Source organism: Theobroma cacao, chromosome 1 (assembly GCF_053813885.1).
Source record: "Theobroma cacao isolate CCN51 chromosome 1, ASM5381388v1, whole genome shotgun sequence".
NCBI lineage: Eukaryota > Viridiplantae > Streptophyta > Magnoliopsida > Malvales > Malvaceae > Theobroma > Theobroma cacao.
Genome location: NC_142639.1, coordinates 40,469,555 through 40,490,804, shown reverse-complemented (window position 1 = coordinate 40,490,804; position 21,250 = coordinate 40,469,555). Strand labels below are relative to the sequence as shown.

The 21,250-nt window shown below is 34.6% G+C and overlaps 3 protein-coding genes across 5 annotated transcripts; 1 reads left to right on the top strand and 2 right to left on the bottom strand.

The window, feature by feature from the left end:
* Window positions 1–569: 569 nt before the first annotated feature.
* On the bottom strand, window positions 570–5,728 carry LOC18614249 (calcineurin B subunit-like protein). Of its 2 annotated transcripts, none has more exons than XM_007051914.3 (14): window positions 5,072–5,728; window positions 4,786–4,966; window positions 4,639–4,698; window positions 4,285–4,448; window positions 4,130–4,193; window positions 3,958–4,026; window positions 3,587–3,682; window positions 2,796–2,840; window positions 2,541–2,611; window positions 2,296–2,362; window positions 2,094–2,144; window positions 1,233–1,343; window positions 1,065–1,112; window positions 570–966 (listed from the first exon to the last, which is right to left on the bottom strand). In XM_007051914.3, exons 1-14 carry the CDS (start codon window positions 5,590–5,592, stop codon window positions 796–798), a joined length of 1,719 nt encoding a protein of 572 aa, XP_007051976.3. In that variant the 5' UTR covers window positions 5,593–5,728; the 3' UTR covers window positions 570–795. The 2 variants fall into 2 exon arrangements, with proteins under 2 accessions (XP_007051976.3, XP_088659157.1); XM_088803031.1 differs by having other exon boundaries at window positions 570–853.
* A 2,615-nt stretch (window positions 5,729–8,343) lies between these two features.
* Window positions 8,344–11,357, bottom strand: LOC18614248 (RNA-binding CRS1 / YhbY (CRM) domain-containing protein). 2 transcript variants are annotated; one of them, XM_088804618.1, is made up of 5 exons: window positions 10,756–11,357; window positions 9,972–10,099; window positions 9,472–9,697; window positions 9,265–9,392; window positions 8,344–8,756 (listed from the first exon to the last, which is right to left on the bottom strand). In XM_088804618.1, the coding sequence occupies exons 1-5, from the start codon at window positions 11,300–11,302 to the stop codon at window positions 8,625–8,627; spliced, it is 1,161 nt and encodes a 386-aa protein (XP_088660744.1). In that variant the 5' UTR covers window positions 11,303–11,357; the 3' UTR covers window positions 8,344–8,624. The 2 variants fall into 2 exon arrangements, with proteins under 2 accessions (XP_088660744.1, XP_007051974.3); XM_007051912.3 differs by having other exon boundaries at window positions 8,344–8,798; window positions 10,756–11,356.
* A 1,950-nt stretch (window positions 11,358–13,307) lies between these two features.
* XSP1 (xylem serine peptidase 1) lies at window positions 13,308–17,636 on the top strand. The gene is made up of 11 exons (XM_018114427.2): window positions 13,308–13,848; window positions 13,946–14,037; window positions 14,302–14,399; window positions 14,491–14,634; window positions 14,736–14,841; window positions 15,193–15,706; window positions 15,924–16,021; window positions 16,102–16,326; window positions 16,484–16,592; window positions 16,714–16,927; window positions 17,012–17,636. Exons 1-11 carry the CDS (start codon window positions 13,678–13,680, stop codon window positions 17,554–17,556), a joined length of 2,316 nt encoding a protein of 771 aa, XP_017969916.2. The 5' UTR covers window positions 13,308–13,677; the 3' UTR covers window positions 17,557–17,636.
* The last annotated feature ends 3,614 nt before the right edge of the window (window positions 17,637–21,250 follow it).

The window sequence follows — 21,250 nt, the reverse complement described above, 5'->3', positions numbered from 1 at the left end:
TGAAAAGGTTCTTATGAAATTTATTTTCGATGGGTCGCAAGGGTAATAGTGAATTATTATTATTGAATTTGATTTTAAACGGGTTGCATCACTAATGACCTGGGTGACGAACTGTAATTGGTAAAACTGGATTTTAGTACATATAATTATCGAGGATTAAAAAAAATAAAGCCAAAAAGAGGAAATCCAATTCCGATCAAGACGACGACGTTGGGAAATCCTCACAAACCAATTCAGTGGGGAGGGACGTCAAGTACCTCAGTGTAGGCCAGCTAGGCAGCAACTAAAGGGGAAAAGCTAGCTATAAGATGACGTCGATATGTCAAACCCATATAATAAAAAAATCGGAGGAATCTGGCTACCTTTGCTTTGGAATTTTTCTTTATTTTCGGTTTAACTTCCGTTTGGGAAAGGCTTCTCCCTTTCTGTTCGTAATCCTGGGTTGGAAAAACCCATCCACCTTTCTCCTATCCCATGTCCAGACTTCGTTTGTTTTAATCTAAATATTATTTTAATAAGAGATATAATTCTTAATATTTATGTCTTAATTTAAAATTTATAAATAAAACTTTATAGGAGTAAATACAAATCAATTATATTTGGTAAATATTCGTTCATGCGAGCAACAACATGGGCAACATCAAAAAAACATATTAGGCCCATATTCTTTGAAAGACTTATGACAATAGGCAAGAATTCATTCCTTTCCATATCTTAGAAAACCCAACAACGAATGAAAAAGATAGTACACAAAAATCCAAAACCTATCTATTGTGAAAGACAACGGCCCATACATCACACAATCTCCTCAAGCATCCTATCGCCGGCTTTGGACGTGTCTCTATGCAGCAATCTGGGTGAGAAGAGTGATATCAGCAAAGGATTCTTTCTCAGGCAGGAAAAGAAATCATCTCTGCTTATCCTCCCATCCTTGTCTGTATCAAATAAATTGAACAGCCCATGGATCTACAAGTAGCCAGTGACATGTAGGTTGGATCAAGCTAGAAATGACAGCCAGAAAAAAAAATTGTTCATTAACAATCTAGAAAGCTTCTTTTTATTACCTCATCTTCATTCAACTCTGGAATTGCGTGTCTTAAAATATCTGCCAACTGATTCAGAAGCAATCAGAAACGAAGAGTTAAGTTAATGTTCTGAGCATAAGTGCACAAAAGTTAAACAGATGAAAAAAAACGATCAAGTACAGATGAAGGAAAGAAAGAACAACATACATCTTTCTCCATAAAATAGTTCTCTCCCTCCACATCACATTCAGCAAAGGCTAGTTCGCAGGCTTGCCTGAATAATGGCTGCTTCAGAACATGAGCTGATCCAAATAAGAACTGCCAGGAAGAAGGAATATTTTATAGTAAGCCATCTATGGAAACAAATTTTGCTTAAGATGTCTTCAGACCAAAATTCAGGTAAAGGTTTCATATCGAAATCAGGGACAAACAACATAGAGAATTCACTCAATTCAGATGGTTAGGAAACCTTCCAGAGAATACACAAAACATAGAACAAGATAAAAACTGACAGGGTAAGGAATAGTTTTTGGTTTTATAAGGAAACCGGTAATGATATAGTTTTTTGTTTTATAAAGCAACCAATAACAACACTGAAAGATGTAGTGAGATTCATCTGCAAGAGTTATCCGAATTGAACAGAAAAGGCCATGCAAAACTTATCACCAAGAAAAATATGCCTCTAGAGAGTTATCTTCTCTACATCTGCTCTTAATTTGCTTTAATACTGGGACATCAGCTGACTACTAAATATTGATAACTGAAGACAATATAATAGCAGCAGTGGCAAGGTGACAAAGTCCATCGATTCATAAATCATGACTAGCAGAGGAAAAGTAGTGAGTCCACAGATTCACAACTTAATGGGAGAAGGTTAGGGGGTGAAATTTAGATTTTGTGCAGGAGAAGAGGGTAAATAAAATTTAATCAATGGGGCATGTATTTGGTTGTGTGTATAAAGTACAAAGAGTCTCTAGAGATGACCAGAGCAAATAATTTTTCATGAATACGCTACTTTTGGTCAGATAGCAAAACAATAAAGCATAATGCCAACATGAAGACATGTACCTGCTTAAATGTAATTGATCCATTCTTCTCCACATCAAGGAACCCAAATATCTGTATTCCGAGAAAATAATCACAAAAGAAGAGAGGAGAAAATGTCATGACAATAAGCAAATATTAAGAAAATACTCAAAAGTATTTCGGCTTGATTTGATCAACAAGAAGTCATATTCATACATCAATAGACAGGGTAAGGGCAACTGACCTCTTCAGAAAGTGTACAAGCCTTTAGTCGTAGAACCCTCAAAAAATCATGAAGTTTAACACAACCACTGCAACAAGAGATGATTCAAAACTTAAAAAATTACTGGAAAAAGAAATAAATAAATATCCTTCAGTGTTCCAGAATTAGAGGTGGTATGGTTTTAAAAGTCTAGCATCTGCTACTCTAATTTGGCTCAATAAAAAGAAAAAGAATATTTTTTTTCATCATAAATGCTTTAGCAATACCTGGTGTCTGGATTCATGGAAAGAAACTTATCCAGAAAGTCCACAGCCTCCAAACTGCTTATATGGTACAGCTGAAAAATGAGATAAAGTGGTTTACTAAGTGAGGAAGTGGTTGGAAAAAAACATAGGACCAAGAACCTTCATAGAAACCAATGTAGACAAGGTTAAATCAATTTCAAAATGCAAATGTATTTCATTGAAGACAAAAGAATACGAGTATGTTTCAAATATGAGGAGTTCCAATGCCTGACTCACCGATTCAATCCTGGCCATTTCAACCATATAACTCCAGGGCTTTTCCTGCAAAATTTACATTAAACAACTATTAGCACAAACTATAAAAGGACAACTGATTCAATTCTAAGCATAAAACTAACACAAGTAAATATTCAGATGCCAGGCAGTCATTACCAGCAATCATTCCAGAAAGGAGGTGCAGCTAATACTGTCAGAAAATGTACTAGGAATTAATTGATTAGTCAGTACTTGATCCTATATTGAAACATCCACTTACAAGGAGTTGTGAATTTAACTTAAATAGTAAGCTGCTAAACTAAATAGAGTATTTTCTCCTTGTGATTTTTATTCTATACTCACCAATCTATATCAGATGAATTTGATGAAAACATGGACATAAACCTACCCATCTATATGCTTCAGCTATGTCACTCTTAGTAAATATAGCAAATCTAAAATTAGTGAGGACAGTTTACCATTTAAACTAAGGACAACATTAGTAACATAAACTAGCAAATTTCTGTTCTTAAGAAACATAAGAAAAGGCTTAATAATGACTCTTCTAGTATACATAAATTACTAAATCATACCACCAACTTATAGAAATCACAATCCCAAATCTTCTTGATATTTAATGTAACTAAAAATCTTTATTTCCAATTACTTTACTAGAAAAGAAGAAAAGTTGTTATGCCTCATGATTGCACTTCAAGATGAACCACATGTCATGGAACCCTAGTTTCTAACAAAGTTAACTCAATTTTCATCAATTTAAAGCTTCATAAACAATCACAGAGAGAAGCACACACCTTTTGTAACTGAGCAGCTTTCATGAGGAGCATTAAATCCCCATAGGAATGAGATGTTTGTACAACATTGAGAGCACTTGCCATAGCTTGACCAGTCTACAGACAAACATATGAACTAGTCAACAATCTACAAAACCCAACATTACTACAGAATACCTCAACATATCCCTACAGATTCACTAGCAACCATAGGAAATGAAAGTCAAGCACCAGAAAATATAAAAACTAAAGTTTCTTAGAATTTACTATAAAAAAATTCCAGCAAATTTCCATAATATGTACACCGGGTGTTTAACCTTTAAAAACTCAAAATACACACATTAAACGTCAGATAAGTAACAAAACTAGATTGATTACAAGCAGAAACTCACCCTCTCAGCAAAGTGTACAGCATTTTGCTTTTGATGATCTGGGGGCATAATGGTAGGAAGATATTCTACCTGTCAATTAAAAACATAGCAAATTAGATTTAAACAGAATGCACATTTGCTAACATTGGAACACAATACTAAAAATTTGAATTAAGTAATCTCCATGACATACCTCCATAAAATTATGAAACTGAGTAAACATTCTAAGCATGAGCTTAGCCAAAGAAATAAGCCCCCTAAACAAGACAACAAAAATATTTAGAGAGAGAATAAAAAGATGAAAAAAATGAGAAAAGGAAAGTTTTCACCAAAGAAGTCAAGTCCTACCAAGATTGATCAAAGTGTACATGGGGATAACGAACAACTACGGGTTGAATTGGGTGACCGGGGATGAATGCACCAAGTTGGAATGAAATAAGGACCTTCCCGTTAGTTGTAGTTCCCTCGGGAAAAAGTAGCAGTCTAGGAAATGTATCACATGAAGCCCTTCTCTGTATTCAGACCCTTGAAAGCACATTTCTGTATCAAATAGCTTATAAATTGATAAAAATTATATAATTTACTTCATTAGAATTAACTTAGACTCATGAACAATTGAACATTACCATAGTTTTCATTTCCTAGAGTTCAGAAACAACTTTGTGAAACAAGTAAAATACAAATGTCATAGAAACTTTCTACCTTTATTTCATTTACAGCATTCTTTCTTGATGCTTGTGAGAATCTATTAACATATATCACCTACGAAGTAAAAGACAACGAATTCAGTATGGTCATAAAACAAACAGCAACTACAAAACAGATTATCAAATTTACATCCTAGATTACCTGCATTGCTCTGATAATAGTTCCGACAAAGGGTATGGAATCATGGGACTCCGACGCAACAATTGTCGGAAATAATTCATAGAAATAAAAAATAGGTTCAATATACGATACATGATTAGATACAACTATTGGAGCAACGTCCCTTGGAGCTGGTTTTCCTTTTCTTCTAATCCACTGATAGCTGCAGGAAAAGATTCACAGAAAAAGAAAAAAAAATTCAACCATAGTGAACTAAATAGTAGAAACTTTCAACTCAAAGAGTAAATAATTTTGATTTTTAACTCACCCAAAAGAGAATAGAATAAAGCGAGCGCAAACCCTGGTGACCCACATGATTCTAGACCTCCATTTCGGCATGGGATTTTGCTTATCCTTCCACCCTTCTAACGCTATCCTGGTCGCGATATAACCTACTGCCAAACACACCCCAAACAAGACCAATCTCGCTAAAGCAATCGGCAAACACAGCAATATCTTTATCACTTCGTAAACCCCGGAAACAAACGGCGTCCCGTTTCGAAACGGATCGATCGTAGTTGGTGCCGGAACCGAGAACCCGTCCGACCCGAGAAACTCGTATGGATTCCGAGAGCTGACTTGGCTGTTCCCGTTCCCGTTCCCGTTCCCGTTCCCGTAGCTCTGATTGTGATTTTGACGAGGAATGCCGGTTTGGAGGGAAGATTGCTGATTGGATGGCGGTCGATCGGAGGGTTCGGAATCTTCGTCGTCGGAGACGATGAGGACAGTTTGGGGTTGATCGGACGATCGAGGAGAGAGGAGGGGCGAGGTCAGATCATGCTCCGCCATTATACTGAATCAAGGATAAAGAATCAGCTGAACTTTTTCTTGGGGTTCCACTTTTTGAGAGCTGGAAATGTGAAGTTTGGAGGGAGTGAAGGAAAGTGGACTTGGGGTTTATGTGGCGGACTTGAATTTGTTTTCTTTCCGACCAAAATGAGGAGAAAAGAGGCAAAAAAGGTTGTCTGTTTATTATATCTGTCGCCACGTGCTTTGCATGTGGGCTCCTTTTTTTTTTTTCTTATCTTTAACCTTTTCTTAATTACGGTTTTGTATTCTTCTTTGTCCTTATGTCTTTGTTTGTATTATATTTTTCCAATTTTGAAATAAATTAATGCCACTACTAACGTAAGAAAAAGAAAGAAGATAATATAATAAATACCATTTTGTTTTTAAAATTCTTTTTATTAATCTTACAACTATTATTAAGATATTATTATATCAATAAATTGCAAAATTTTTTGTTTATTTAGGGTTTTTTTTTTTTGCATTTTTACTAACAAGTTTCTATTAAGATTATTATTTAATAAGGAGATCTTATTTAGCGGCTTGAAAATCATAACAATATTCATAACATTTCTAGTCGAATAGATAAAGATATTTTTCAAATGAAAAAAAATTGAGTCTTGTTAATTTGTTAAATAAGGATTCTAAAGATACTCTTCAAATTATCAAATTAAGTAATATATCATTTTAATGAATTAAAATTTTCAAATTAATTGTTAATTATAGTATTTAATTCAAAAATATTATTATAAATAGTATTTTAATGTTAACAGCATAATATATAAAATAAATAATGAATTATTTAAAAATTTTAAAATTATTTGTATTTTTTATTATGTTTTTGTATTTTTATTTTGAGTCGACTAAATCTTTTTAATTAACAATTAATTAACTGTTAACTAATTAATATTAGTAAAAACGTTATTTATTATTTTATGTCATGTTATATTGATGTGGTATGTTGAGATATCATAATAGATTGTTACATAGTCTATTTATGTAGCATATGATAATATCGTTACGTGATATTTTTATCTTTCACATTAATGTTATGTAAATATAAAATGACACGTGATGTTTCAATTAATTGTAATTAATTAACCTTTAATTGTAAGAATTCATTTGATTCAAAATAAAAAATACAAACACTTGATTGAAAGTAATAAAAAAATAAAAATTTATTTAAATATTTTTAAATAATATAAAGATTTTTTTTGCAGTATTATACATATTTTAATTAATTTTAAACAAGTATCTTAAAAGTGATTTTTAACAAAAACCCATTTTCTCTAATAAATGTTGTTTAGGATTGATCAATTTTAAGATTGGTCTCGGTGCCTGGAATATCCAAATACATTCGGGGTGAAAATTGCAATAATCCCATAAGGACCCTTAGTCCATTCCCGAGAGAGAGAGGGAGGGGATTGTCCGTTGCTTTCGCAAGGTTATCATCTACAATTGGCAAAATACGTTTGGTGCTGCTCCAACAAATGGCAGAAACTGAATCGTGATCTGCTGGTCTAGGATCAACTGCCATTCTATTTGGGAGAAGGAGAAACGTGTTCAAACTCTGCAGGAAGAGGTGGAGTTCCTGGGAGCCCTCCAGGTAGCAGTTCCTATTGCAATCTGTCCATGATATTATGACAAAAAAAGTACACCCGACAGGCACTGAGCCAAAGACACAGATAATGGGGGACTCCCCACCCTAATCCAACATGCTTGTGGCTCCTGTTAGCTGCTTCGTCGGAAAGTGTGGAAGCCATTTCGTGTCACGTTATCCAACACTGAAATACCTAAGCATTAAACAGTGTTAAGGTGAATTGATTGGTGACGGAAGAGTGGGAGGGGACAGCACGCATTCATACCCCTTTTGCTAGCGGAGTGTGAATGGTTTGGGTTGTTCCCAATGCCAGGAGAATAGGAGATAAAAGAAGGCATTCTTCTACCAAACTCTCACATTAATATGGTATTAAAAGCTAGAGTTTTACTAGAAAGAGAGAAATCGTTCAAATACAGCAATTAACGAACGTGGGATCTTTTCAACAACCTGAACCTGAACCTGAACCTGTATGTTCACCAAATAACTCCTCGTGTATAGAGTTGGATTGGACTCATACAGAAGGCTTATTTGGGCACGGGCTTAGATCGTTTACAGTCCTGGATCCCCCTTGAATAAGAAAACAAGGGACCTTAACAATGTAGGGGTCCAGGGTCAACCAGAATTTGGAAAAAGAGACCCATCATCGGCCCCCTCTACTTTCAAGATTTGGCAAATTGCATTTGATGGCTGGAAAAACCAAGCCCGTCAACTTTCTCCCTAGTACTTCCGCATGCTAAGGAGACAAACAAATTGAATTCCATCCCTTTGTAGTCGGCATGCCAATATGAATGGTGTAGGGGTAGGGGGGATTGTTTTTGACATTTCAACAACTTGATTTTGAGATGTTTGGTGCCTGCCACTACCTAGTTTTTGCATAAAACCTATAGGCCTAGAGAAACAGACATATGAGATAGATCCAACACCACTTCAATAATGTTCAAACAGGACTACTTGACCCTGCACTTATTGCCCATGCAAATCTCAACCACATGGAACTTCACAACCTTAAGCTTACAAGGACTTGCAATCTTGCACGAAAGAAAACAAGTTGGCACTTAGCAATAATCTCCTAACTGTTGGAATTTTATCAAAAAAATATATTTAGAGAAAATAAAAAAACTACTATTATTGAATGCAAGCTGAAAGAGTGAGAGTTGAGAAAAAATACTATTAAAAATTGAAAAACCAAGATGCAATCCTGGTTTATGACATATTGTATTCCAGATCTAAACTCTGACAAATACAGTGCATGTGCAAAGATTTACAATCTGCTCTGAAGGTGTGAGAATCCTGAAAAGTCTACGTAATAACTAATAAACAGACAAATACATTCATCTGGTCATGCATTTCTCCAAGATCTTTGATCCATTTCCATCTTTTTCATTTCTTAGATAAGTGTGAATAAATACATTTGGGGTATATTACAGATGCAGACCTATTGATCATTACTCTCATCCGAGCTATCACATCTCTCCACATCACCACTTGGCTCATCAAAAAATTCTCGGTTGCTGAAGAAATGCCCATCGTCTGGAGGCTTGTAGTCTCTTCCTCTCCACACCACAACCTGCTCCTTGTCAAATGTCACAAGGATACAAGGAACCAGGTCCTGTACCAAAATTAAAAGTTGGCTAAAAAATTTAATATTGAAAAGCATTACAAGTGCATAAGATCAGAAAGGCCCTTCGTTTAGAAGATGAAAAAAAAGAACATTTCAAAGTTCACCAATTTTCAGTTCCCATGATAGAAACTTTAAACATGCACAATATGTAAATACACAGACCAAGGGCAACTCAACTTCTTTCTTTTTCCCTTGCAAATCACTTTGGGGAAGGTTTGTTAAACAAACAGTGTGGAATAGTAGGTTTATATCCCTCTACAAAGAAATAAGCTCACAAAGCTATTGAAAATGCAGATATGTATGCTAGATTGAAACATCAGTAGTTCTTGACTATAATGGGAAAGAAAGAAAGCATGAGTACACTAGTAAGCTGATCAGATAAACTTGTATCACACTGCCAATCCAGTCAGCAAAGAAAGTTAAAATATATCTTTAAAAGAAATATAATTTTTACCCTGAGTTTGCAGCCTATTTTCTTGTAATCACTTCTTTCAAGTCCCGTGCAGTCAATACGCACCAGCTCGCTAACAAGAAAAGCATCTCTGACCATGGGTACCAGACTACCATAGTAACCATTCTTGGCTGCAAATTTAACTTGCAATAAGTAACTGCTTAAAACCATACCAGAAACTAGAAGCCAACAGGATGACACAAAAAGTACCAAGTTTTGTCAGAACAGGAACAGCTAGTCCTCTCTTTCTCATTTCTTTTGTTTCCTCAATACTTAGACCATCAATAGTAGTTTTAATCAACCTGGGATAAACAGGCTCATGAGGTTTCCACAACATTAAAGGAATTACAGGTCTTTTCTTGCGATTATAATTCCGGCCTCTGTACAATATAAGTGTACCACCATGCCTCTGGATGATCTTTCCAAATGTTTTATCCTGCAATAGTTATTCAAAATCCGTGGCAAGGGTAAATATCTCATAGTTATTTGCACATATAATACTTAAATTCACGACATAGGAAAATCTAGTAAGTACATGATATTATGTCAGTCAATAGTCAATATAAAACACATACATGAGATACAGGATACAAGTATTGGAAGCTCAGAACATCTAGGACATAAAGATACTATATGAAAAGAAAATTCTTCCCTTCAAAATGCTAGAGCTGAACATAGGGCACTGTCTATATTAGCAGTAAACACTGTACCTCAAGCTGGGTGCACACGTTCTTCATGTCAACAGTGGGGACACCAAGACACTTAATCCTAACTGCTTCAGCATATGTCCAATGATTATGAATATCATTCAGCATGTTATGTGTTAAACCATCTCTCCCTACATTTCAAGACATCAGAACACCATGCTATAAGACAACCTGTGATAATAACAATCGAAAAATTCCATAAAGAATATCTTCTACAAGGCAATGTAATGGAAAGTAGTGAACATTCCATGAAAGAATAGATTGATCCAATCACAATGCCAAAACACTTAAAATGAAGCTTGGCCTTGTATAAAATCCATTTCTTCTCCTCGAAGAGGTTCTACACTCCCTCACAGCTTCCTACAAGAGTTTTTAGACCCTTGAAAACGTACCTCCCTAATCCCTATATGCAAATAGTTACAAAAAATAAGCAAAAATCTTCGGAATAACTTCTTTGATTATCCATTGTCTTTTAATTTTAACATTGTGACTATCAAAGCCGTATTATTATCTCATATTCTCAAGTCCTTGCTTTTGCTTCATATACTTCAAGGAATCAACCATCACAAGCATAATCAATCAGATAACCATCATACAGAGTCCAACAAAAAACTTAAACCCCAACAACACCTAATTGATAACACAAACCAAAGACTCATACTGAAAACACAAAGCAATATAAATTCCATAAACCAAAAGAAAAAGAACATCATGAAGCTACAATGCCATAATTACACTAAAAATTAGGAAAAAAAAAGGAGTAAGATTTAAAAACTGTACACAATACCCAAATTTATTTGCCTTTTAGTTTTATTTCTCTGACACTTTCCCACCAAAATCTTTCTCTCAGCCTCAATAAGAGGCGTCCCCTGAATCCTCTCCCTCAGCAGCCTCCTCTTCTCCTCCAATTTTGGATCCTCCGAACCGTCCACCGATTTCACCTTCGGGTCCACAGCAGGAGCACAAACCCCAGTCCATTCACGGTCCAATCGGCCTGGTCCGAACGGCGAGTACTTGGGCTCTCTGAGCCCAATGGGCCTCACCGTCGGGCTGCTCTCAGTGTAACTGAACCGGAAATCGAAGGCCAAATCGGAATGTGTCGGCTTAATCCGATCGAGAGACGACGCTGGTCGGTATTTGGGTTTCTGCTTTTTGTTCAGATTAGGATTCGGGGTGGTGTTTTGGGGGTTTGGAGAAAGGGATGGTGGTGGCTGGAAGGAGTAATGGTCGCGAAGCTTTGAGGAGGAGGCGGAGGTGGAGAGGTGGCGCGTGAGGAGCGTGGCGGTGATTGCGAGTGGTGGTTGTTTTTGGCGGGAGAGGCGAGTTAGGATCATGTGGACTGTTAGGGTTTAAGGTTGTCAGTTTCAAAGAGACGGAGAAATGGAGAAGGGCTTCAGGTTGTCAGTTTGGGATTTTAGTGTGGGTAAGTTGGTAATTTCGCAAATCACGGCTAATGAACACTTTATTTTTATTTATTTTAAATAATAATTATATAAAATACAAATATTTTTAAAATGTAAAGTTAATATTAATAAAAAAAACAATTATGATTGAAGGACAATTGCATATAAAAATTAATTAATATTTCAATTGTATGAAATTTTGTAATATTAATTATAAATTATTAAATATTATTAAAATTAAAAATATTTTTTTACTAAGAGTCAATCAATAAAATTAAAATTTCTATTTACAATTTGGATAAATATTTTTAATATTTATAATAAAAAATATTTTTTAATAAAAGTTATTTAATGCAATTAAAATTCTTATTTAATATTAAGATAAATCTTATTAATATTTACGAAAAGTATTTTTAACAAAATTTGAATATATATATATATATATATAAGAATAATCTGCTTTAATAAAGGCTTCAAGGTTAACAAGGGAATATAAAAATAAAAACTAATCAATATTTAATTTAATAAGATAATTATCAATCAAGGAAAGTTACTTGAATTTGGATATTGATGTTAATACAAAAATAAATACACATTAAATTAAATTTAAAAAATTATTTATTAAGAATAAAATAATTAATTTTACAAATTACCGTTCATTATTTGCATTCAAACTCAAGTATATTAAAAATGATTGACACCTTAACTTTAACTAATTGTTCGTGCATGAGAAAACATAATTTATCAATGAAGAAAAACTAAGCTATATATATATATATATAGTTGGACATTATAATTTAATGAAACCTTACCAATTACGTAAATTTCATAATTATTTATGAGTGCTACTCTTTGTTAACTTACATTTTTGTCCCTTTTGATGTGAAAAAATTGCATGGATAATCAAAGTGAGATTAGATAACAGTAGGTCAGTTTCTTCATAAATATTACCTTCAAAATTAAACCAACTCATTTTTGGCCTATATATAAGGAGGAATAAATAGTTGGTTTGCGAAGTAATTTTCATTATTTAAGGTCACTAAAGATTGAATGTGAGTAAAGATTTTATTTTTTATATTGTTAAATATTATTATGAATAATTTACTTTGATATAAAGTTCAAGGTAATTAGACTCTAGATCGATAAAAATAAAGATAATATTTAATTTAATGAGAAACTTATCAATTAAGCATAGTCTAATTTAGTAAGAAGAGGGACAAATAATGGTTATAAAAGTGTTGAGTCAAGAAACATTTTTCACTATTTTAACTATTTAATAAATCAAAGGAATAAAGATCTTAAGTTTTGATATAGCTAAATTAAAATTTTATTAAGAACAATGTACTTTAATTAAAAGTTCAAGGTTAATAAAGAAATAGATGGATAGATAAATAATAGTCAATATTAATTTAATAAAAAATTATCAATTAAAAAAATTAGTTTAATAATGATTTCAATACTAATAAGGAAATAAATTAAATTTAACTAATGTTTTAATATAACAAGACACTGATTAATTAAGAATAAAATGGTTAATTTAATAAATTGTAAGGATATAATGTCATTCACTATTTATATTTTTGAGCTTGTAATGATTATAGAATTATAGATATAGATATAGATAAATTAGTAATATTTGTTTGAATGGAGAGGTTAAACATTGTAAGATAAGCAAAATGATCTTGAGTTAAACAAATCTATGTAGGAAGCTTAAAGGTACTCTCAATTCCATTCATTTTATTTGATTTTGAAAGCTTTAATTGCTTGAATTGGACATTAAGGCAAAAGGGGTTCTTGATGTTTATGTGCCCTTTTTCTTCAAGCAACTTTCCAATTTAACCATTGACAGTAATTGGAAGTGGTCCATAAACCGAAATTACGCCATTGCCCAATTTAACCATTTGAGCAGATTATCAAGCTAATTCCAAATTGAGAAATGAATCATTTCAGAGTATAATCAAGCTTGCCTTACAATTACACCATGAAAATAAGAAATTCTTGCATGCATTGCATACTTTTTGTCATAAAAAGCATTACAAAATCATAGAGGGGTGGTGCTGGTGGGATTACAAAACCAGGAAGAGGTTGAAATATTCGGCCCTTGTTCAACAAAAGAAGCAATCGCAAGCTAAATGTGACATTGACTAGAAGCACCAGAAATATTTGTTGTCTTTCTTTGAAGGCTCCCAAATCCTATAGCCCTCCCAGCAATCTGAGCTCAAGAAGTGCAGTATACGTTTGTTGTTCTCATTCATTAGCCATTTTATTATTGCTGTTAGTCCAGCTAAACCTGTCGATGGCCTTAAATGTGTTATCCATATAAAGCATGGAGCTCGATGAAGGTAACAGGGGAATTCCAAGAGCCTGTTAGCATGGCGAGAATGAGGTTTCTTTGCTCAGCTCTTACCTGTCAGCTTCTTCTTCTTGTTTTGATTTTGATAATTCTGAATGTCGTTGCATCTGGGGACGAAACAAAGGTGCATTCTCCTTTGGGTTATGTTGTCTTTAACAGATTATTAATTTGTTCTATTAGTTAGTTTTCTGACAGTAATTTGTATCTGTTTAATTTGGCAGAATTTTTATATTGTTTACTTGGGAGCTAGTCCTTTGAGCAAAGACTCTGCAGTTCAGAAACACATAGCCCTTCTCTCCTATGTCAAAGGAAGGTAAGTTTCCCCATGAGTTAGTTTGATATATACCGAAACGTGCATGCATTTGAATCACAAATGAAAAGAGAACTTGGTTCATCTTTGAGTTCTTTTGGTTTGTAAACCAACCAATTCAAGCTGAGACTTCATATCAGTAAAAATAAGATGTTTTGTCCAGGGATTAGTCAGCAAGAATTTCCTCGAAATTCAAGCTGCCACTTGCTTTAAATGTGGCAATCTTCCTGTGTTAGGTACCTAATCATTGTAATTCATTTTCAACAGTGAACATGATGCCAAAGAGTCCATGATCTACAGCTACACAAAGACCTTCAATGCCTTTGCTGCCAAGCTATCCAAAGATGAAGCTGATATGTTACAGGGTACGTGAAAGTTCTTCCTTTGTTCATTTAACAAAACTTCCCTTTTTTTAACACTGAGATTTACTTAAATTGCTTTTGGTGAAATGTTTAGAGATGGATGAGGTGGTTTCTGTGTTTCCGAATCGATATCACAAGCTACACACAACAAGATCATGGGACTTCATTGGACTTCCTCAAACAGCTAGAAGAAAATTGAAGATGGAGAGAAACATTGTTGTGGGTCTGCTAGATACAGGTTGAAAAAGAGAAAACTTTCACATTTTATTCAGTGTAATCACCATTTTTATAGCATAATGGTCTCTCTCAAAGCAATCTGCAAACATATTGCTCTGCCAGGGATCACTCCGCAGTCAGAAAGCTTCAAGGATGACGGATTCGGTCCACCACCCTCCAAATGGAAAGGAACATGCGGCCATTTTGCAAATTTCTCAGGATGCAACAAGTAAAAACCATGGACTCTTGAATATAACCGGCTTTAATTTTATCTTAAAATAGTATAATTGGCAGGGTTCTTTCCCCTCTTTCGCTGCAAATCAATTGCACTAAATGGTGAATTGACTTAAATATGAAAATTCATTGCTTCCAGTCAGTTTCAATCGTTAATATACCGCGTTTCAGAATAAATTAATAAAAAAAATTGAAAATGACCATTCCTAAGAAGTCTCCTTGATTTTTTTCTAAATTTTAATTTTGTGAAAGCACCTCAATAGTGAAATTGCTATGGAATAAAAGTTGCATGGTTTAATTTCTTCTTTTCATCTTTCTCTTGGACCACCATCATTGGGTTCTAAAGCAAGATTGTAGGAGCTAAATACTTCAAGCTTGATGGCACCGCCGACCCTGCTGACATTTTATCACCAATAGATGTGGATGGGCATGGCACCCACACCTCGTCAACACTAGCAGGCAACCTAGTTCCAAACGCAAGTCTCTATGGGCTAGCCAAAGGCACTGCTCGCGGTGCAGTGCCATCAGCTAGGATAGCCATTTATAAAGTGTGTTGGGCCAGCTCAGGATGTGCCGATATGGACATTCTTGCTGCATTTGACGATGCAGCTAGTGATGGTGTGGATGTTATATCAGTATCTATTGGTGGGGCGACTCAGGATTTTGTAACAGATTCTATATCGGTTGGTGCATTTCATGCCCTGAAGAAGGGGATTATTACTGTGGCTTCTGCTGGGAATGAAGGTCCGAGCTTGGGTTCTCTGTCCAACTATTCCCCATGGCTTCTTACTGTGGCAGCCAGTGGGATTGACAGACAGTTTACGAGCACAGTCAAATTGGGTAATGGAAGAAGAGTCTCGGTAAGTTTGATATGCATTCAAATTTGGAAAATTCTGATTCAACACTACAAAATAGAGTCCAAAATTGAGAATTGAAACCATAGCTTAGCGATGGACACTTAAACAATTTAAAAACATAATATCCATGGCCAAAATATTATCAATAACAGACATGTTCTGATTTTTTCATTTTTTCTGAATACTGCCATTTTGAGATTCCTGCTGTATTGATAAGCAGGGAATTGGGATTAACGCATTTGAGCCAAAGGAAAAAATTTACCCCATTGTCAGCGGGGCTGACGTTCCCGTGAACTCACAAAGCAAGGAAGGTGCAAGGTAGTACTTTGTTCTTGATGCATTTTGCATAGAAATCTTCTATAATGGGGGAAAAACAGACAGCGTAATTGTTTTTACAGGTTCTGTTATGATAACACGTTGGATCCTGGCAAGGTGAAGGGAAGGCTTGTTTACTGCATACTAGGGCAGTGGGGTGCTGATTCTGTTGTTAGAGGAATTGGAGGTATAGGCACTATAATTGCAAGTGAGCAATACCTTGACATTGCCCAAATTTTTATGGCACCAGCTACCATGGTGAATGGAACTGTTGGAGAAACTATCGATAAATATATACATTCCACAAGGTATGAAAATTGATGTTCTTAAATGATTCCTTGTTGATAATGACAAATGCTGAAATGCTTCCTTAACGAATGTTCATATGGAAAAGTTTACTTACACCCTTTTGTCACTAAATGCCTTAAATCTTATATTCTGTTCTGTGTTAAACGATGATTGCAGATCACCTTCAGCAGTGATATACAAGTCCCAGGCAGTCAAAATTTCTGCTCCATTTGTTGCTTCGTTTTCATCTCGGGGTCCAAATCCAGGCTCACAGCATCTTCTCAAGGTATAAGCTTTGAATTCTATCTTTAAACCAGAGAATGTTTCCTTTTCCATTGACCCTCTTGTCCCTCGACCATCAAGTGCTTGATATCTAAACCTATAGTCTCTGCTGTACCATGATACAGCCTGATATTGCAGCCCCTGGCGTTGACATCTTGGCAGCTTACACTCTTTTGAAGTCACTCACTGGGCTGAAAGGTGACACCCAGCATTCAAAGTTCACTATCATGTCTGGAACTTCCATGGCCTGCCCACATGTTGCAGGTGTAGCAGCCTATGTAAAATCATTTCATCCTAGTTGGTCAGCGGCTGCAATCAAATCTGCAATCATGACCACAGGTAAAGATAGAACGCGAACCAGTCAGTCATTCTTAACTTGATTCACTACTTCAGTAGCAACATACTAATTAATTATCTTTGAAGCAAAACCAATGAGCCGGAGGGTGAACAATGATGCTGAATTCGCCTACGGTGCTGGTCAATTGAACCCTACCAGAGCCTTAAACCCTGGCCTTGTCTATGACATGGATGAGATGTCTTATATACAGTTCCTATGTCATGAAGGCTTCAGTGGATCATCTATAGCTCTTCTAGTTGGTGCAAAATCCTTAAATTGCTCCTCGTTGCTTCCTGGACTTGGCTATGATGCTCTTAACTACCCATCAATGCAGCTTTCCATGAAAAATGGCCGACCGCAAACCATAGGTGTTTTTCATCGAAGAGTCACCAATGTAGGTCCTCCATCCGTGTATAATGCTACCATTAAGGCGCCCCAAGGAGTGGAAATCACAATTAAGCCCACGTGTCTCTTCTTCACTCGTCCCTTACAGAAGCGGAGTTTCAAGGTTGTTGTGAAGGCAAAACCCGTGGCAAGCAGTACATTCACGATTCTATCAGCTTCACTTGTATGGAAAAGCACTCGTCACACTGTGAGAAGTCCTATTGTTATTTACAGTCTCCGAGACTAACTGATTATGTTTGAAAGAATGAGGGGAGCAGGGGGAAAACCTGTTAATAAAAGGAAAGTCAGCCTTGCATACTGCAAAAATTTTAATATGTTTACACGCTTTTGCTAGTATCTTATGTAAATTGTGACACATAAGGATTTTCAAGAGCTTAGGTGCTTCCTAATAACCGAAGGATTTCGCCAAGAAACAGTCCTATATTTATAGGCTGATGGAAAACATTGATTACAGCCATATCCTTCATATCCTGCTAATGACTCAAACACTGCTAAAAATAAACAACTAACAGCAACAACAACTTAACCATGGTAACTTGATTAACGGCCACTCAAACTTCAAAGGTTTGTTTCCAATCAAGCAGGCCAAAACAGGACACCAATTGATTAACGGCCAATTCTCTTTACCTTTTGTTTACGTGTCTGAAAAGCTGCAAATCCCTAAAGGAGATGCAAGGGAACGTGGAATCACAGTCAAATTATACAAAATTTTTGCAGCAATAGTTTCCTCTCTAATCTGCCCCATAAAAAAGTACTTAAGATATAGTACAGCAACTTTTTTGTTTTTAATTAGTCCCGTAACAGGTGGAATTTTAGATTTAATTTAAATTTAAAATTTAATTATCATTATTTATTATTATATATCAAATATTTATCTCTCATATTTAAGTATATTATATGATAATATATTTAAATATTTTTCCTTTTGCCTAGTAATGATCTAAACAAAACTAAATAATGATCATATTATACTATGCGTCTGTGACACGAGATTCCTTTCATATTTTTCAAGTCTTTAGATCATCGCATTTATTGAGCTTTGGTTGTTATCGCAAAGAGGAAACTGAAACCTTATAATTATACCAATGATTGGTTCCCGATCGCCCTGATGGTTTTGCCCATCCTGGTAGGACATTAGTTTCCAACTAAGTACTCTGTTTTTATTTTACCCCATGTTGCTCAATTGGAGGTTTCTTTTGTGATGATCAGTTGCAAATGATTATGGAAAAGGAGCAATCGACTTGTCTGAATTTCATTGTGAATTTATTAAACTTACAGTTTGATCGTTGCAACTTAATTTGGGCTTATTTTTGAAGCCCATTACAAATTAGACCTAATTTTGTAATTCTGTATTATAGGTCCTAATTTGTGTAAATAGGCTAGTCTATTTAATTAGTCATAAAGAAGTCTACTTAGTCCAAATTAGTTCTATTTTTAATTAAGATATTATTAGCATAATAAAATTAATTATTTATGTTATGCTTATTTTTTAAAAATAATATCTTAATTTATGGTACTGTTGTCATGTAATTAGTATGTATTTAATTAATTAAGGAGTAGCCACAGTATCTTTAATTATGATAATGTACATATAAAGTATTGGTAAGTATATATGTTGATCACATCTAGATTTTATGTCTAATTGAATATGTTATTATGTTAATTTTACCCCACAAGGAGGTTATCATATTTTCATATTTAATTAGGATGAGATAGTAATTTTTGTTTCTTAATTAACTTACTGGCTTTAAGAAATATTGATGATTTGCATAAAGTAAGCGAATCAATTTTGTATTAACATCTTTGCCTACAGGTAGGTTTTAATGACTTGTCAATTCCTGTTTGTTATTTAGATATACCTTACATTGGTAAGCATATCATTTTATTGATGGTTGTGTCTCAATTTTCTATTATCGTAAGTATGATTATATATTTATTTGCAATTCAACCTTTGATATTGTTTGATGATAAAGTTGATATTCCCTACTTAAGTGGCAACAACTATGAAGTATGGAAGGAGAAAATTTTTCTTTTATTCGGTTTGTATTGACCTTGACTATGCTTTTCAAAAAGATGAGTCTGTAGAAATTACAGCTACTAGTACACCAGTTGAAATTGCTTTATATGAATGATGGGAGCGATTCAATTGTTTGAGCATGATGTTCATCAAATCTCATATTACTACTAGTATTCGTGGGTCCATATCTTATAGCTAAGTTGTTGTCGGCAAAGCTCATTGGCATCAAAGGAGTACGAGAGCACATTGCAAATGAGGGATACAGCTGCTCAGCTAAAGACCTTGAAGATTAAGATTTTTTATTCTTTTCTAGTATACTTTATCTTGAACTCTCTCCCATCTTAGTATAATCCTTTTAAAATATCGTCTAACATACAGAAAAAAACATGGTCAATTAATAAACTCTTGGTCATGTGTGTGCAAGAGGAAGGGAGATTACTACAAAAATGGGTGAAAGTGTGCATATTATCACCCAAGAAAAGGATAAGAAGCAAGCCGATGAGAAGAAAGAGAAAGCGAAAGCGAAAACATATATAGTTGCCCATATTCTGCATAAGGAAAAATCCAAGTGCGAAGGAAAACGTGCGAAAGTATTGTCCTAATCGAAAGGCTCGGCATGAAAAGAAAGACAATCTCAATTCTTTTGTACGTTATGAATGTACAATGATTAATGTTTGTGATAACACTTGGTGGATTGATTTTGATTTTACAATCTAAATTTCATAAATTCACAATAAAATTCAACTAAATTGATTACTCTTTTTGAAAAATATCTAGAAAAATCAAGAAATTCAAAAAAAGAGTTTCCTATCATTAATCGAAGTTTTTAAATATTTTTTCACCGTGAAGGCTATTTTGCTTGTCCAATCCCCACACGATTTTAATTTACATAATAACCAAAATTTTAAAAAATATGATGATCTCAAAGACTAAAAAAAATATGAAAGGACTCTTAGCAGCTATCATGAATATAACGCGGCAACTACTTTTGTTTTTTTGAAAGTTAGTCCAGCAACTACCAAAAAAATCTCCAGAGTTGATTCCAGCAATAATTCAGCAAACGCCACAGGAAAAGTATGGGACTCGAATCGTCCATTGTATTCTCTCTAGTATTCGATCATTTAAAAAAAAGTTAAACAAATTTGTCATGCAAAATTCAACCTGTTACATCACATTCCTATGTTGTTTGGAAGCACTGGCACTAACAGCTGCGAGCGGTTTGCTCATTCACTTTTTCATCAATGGGAGTGGAGAAGGTATCATTTCCCATGAAAGGTCAACAACCCGTCATTTCATTTCTCCATTATTAACCTGATCCTATCTCCTTCTTTATCTTTTCTAGTTGCTTTACCAATAAGGTAGAGATAGAATACTTCTATTCTTAATCATTAACCTCCTTTATTTTTCTCCTACCTTGGGAAATTATAGCAATATGTGATTGACTTAAGTACCTCTAACAATTCATTAAATCAACAAGATTTATCACTGAAAATGTTTAGTTTTCTGTAATTTTTCTAAAAACTTGGAAGCATTTCACAACATTGGAGACTCCTCATCCTTGAGGACTTCTCTATTTTTGAACTTTATCTTAATGAATTGATGACTTGCCAGGACTGCAGGGAAAAGGACTTGCATTTTCTGACATAGTGAGGCCAGTGGAAAGGAAGCATCAGGTCGAACCCAAGGCTGAATCTAGAGTGCTTGATCTGTCCCATGCCATTCACACTGTTCTCTTGAAAGCACAAAAATCCATTGTGGACAATGAGAAATAGTCTTGGCATCAATGAGGAAATATTTTGAACACTTAAGTCCATAGAATAAAGCCAAAATGAAAATGGATTGAAACTCAGATTCAGAAGAGATGGGATGTTACTGGCAGCCACTGTGTCCATGTATTTCTATT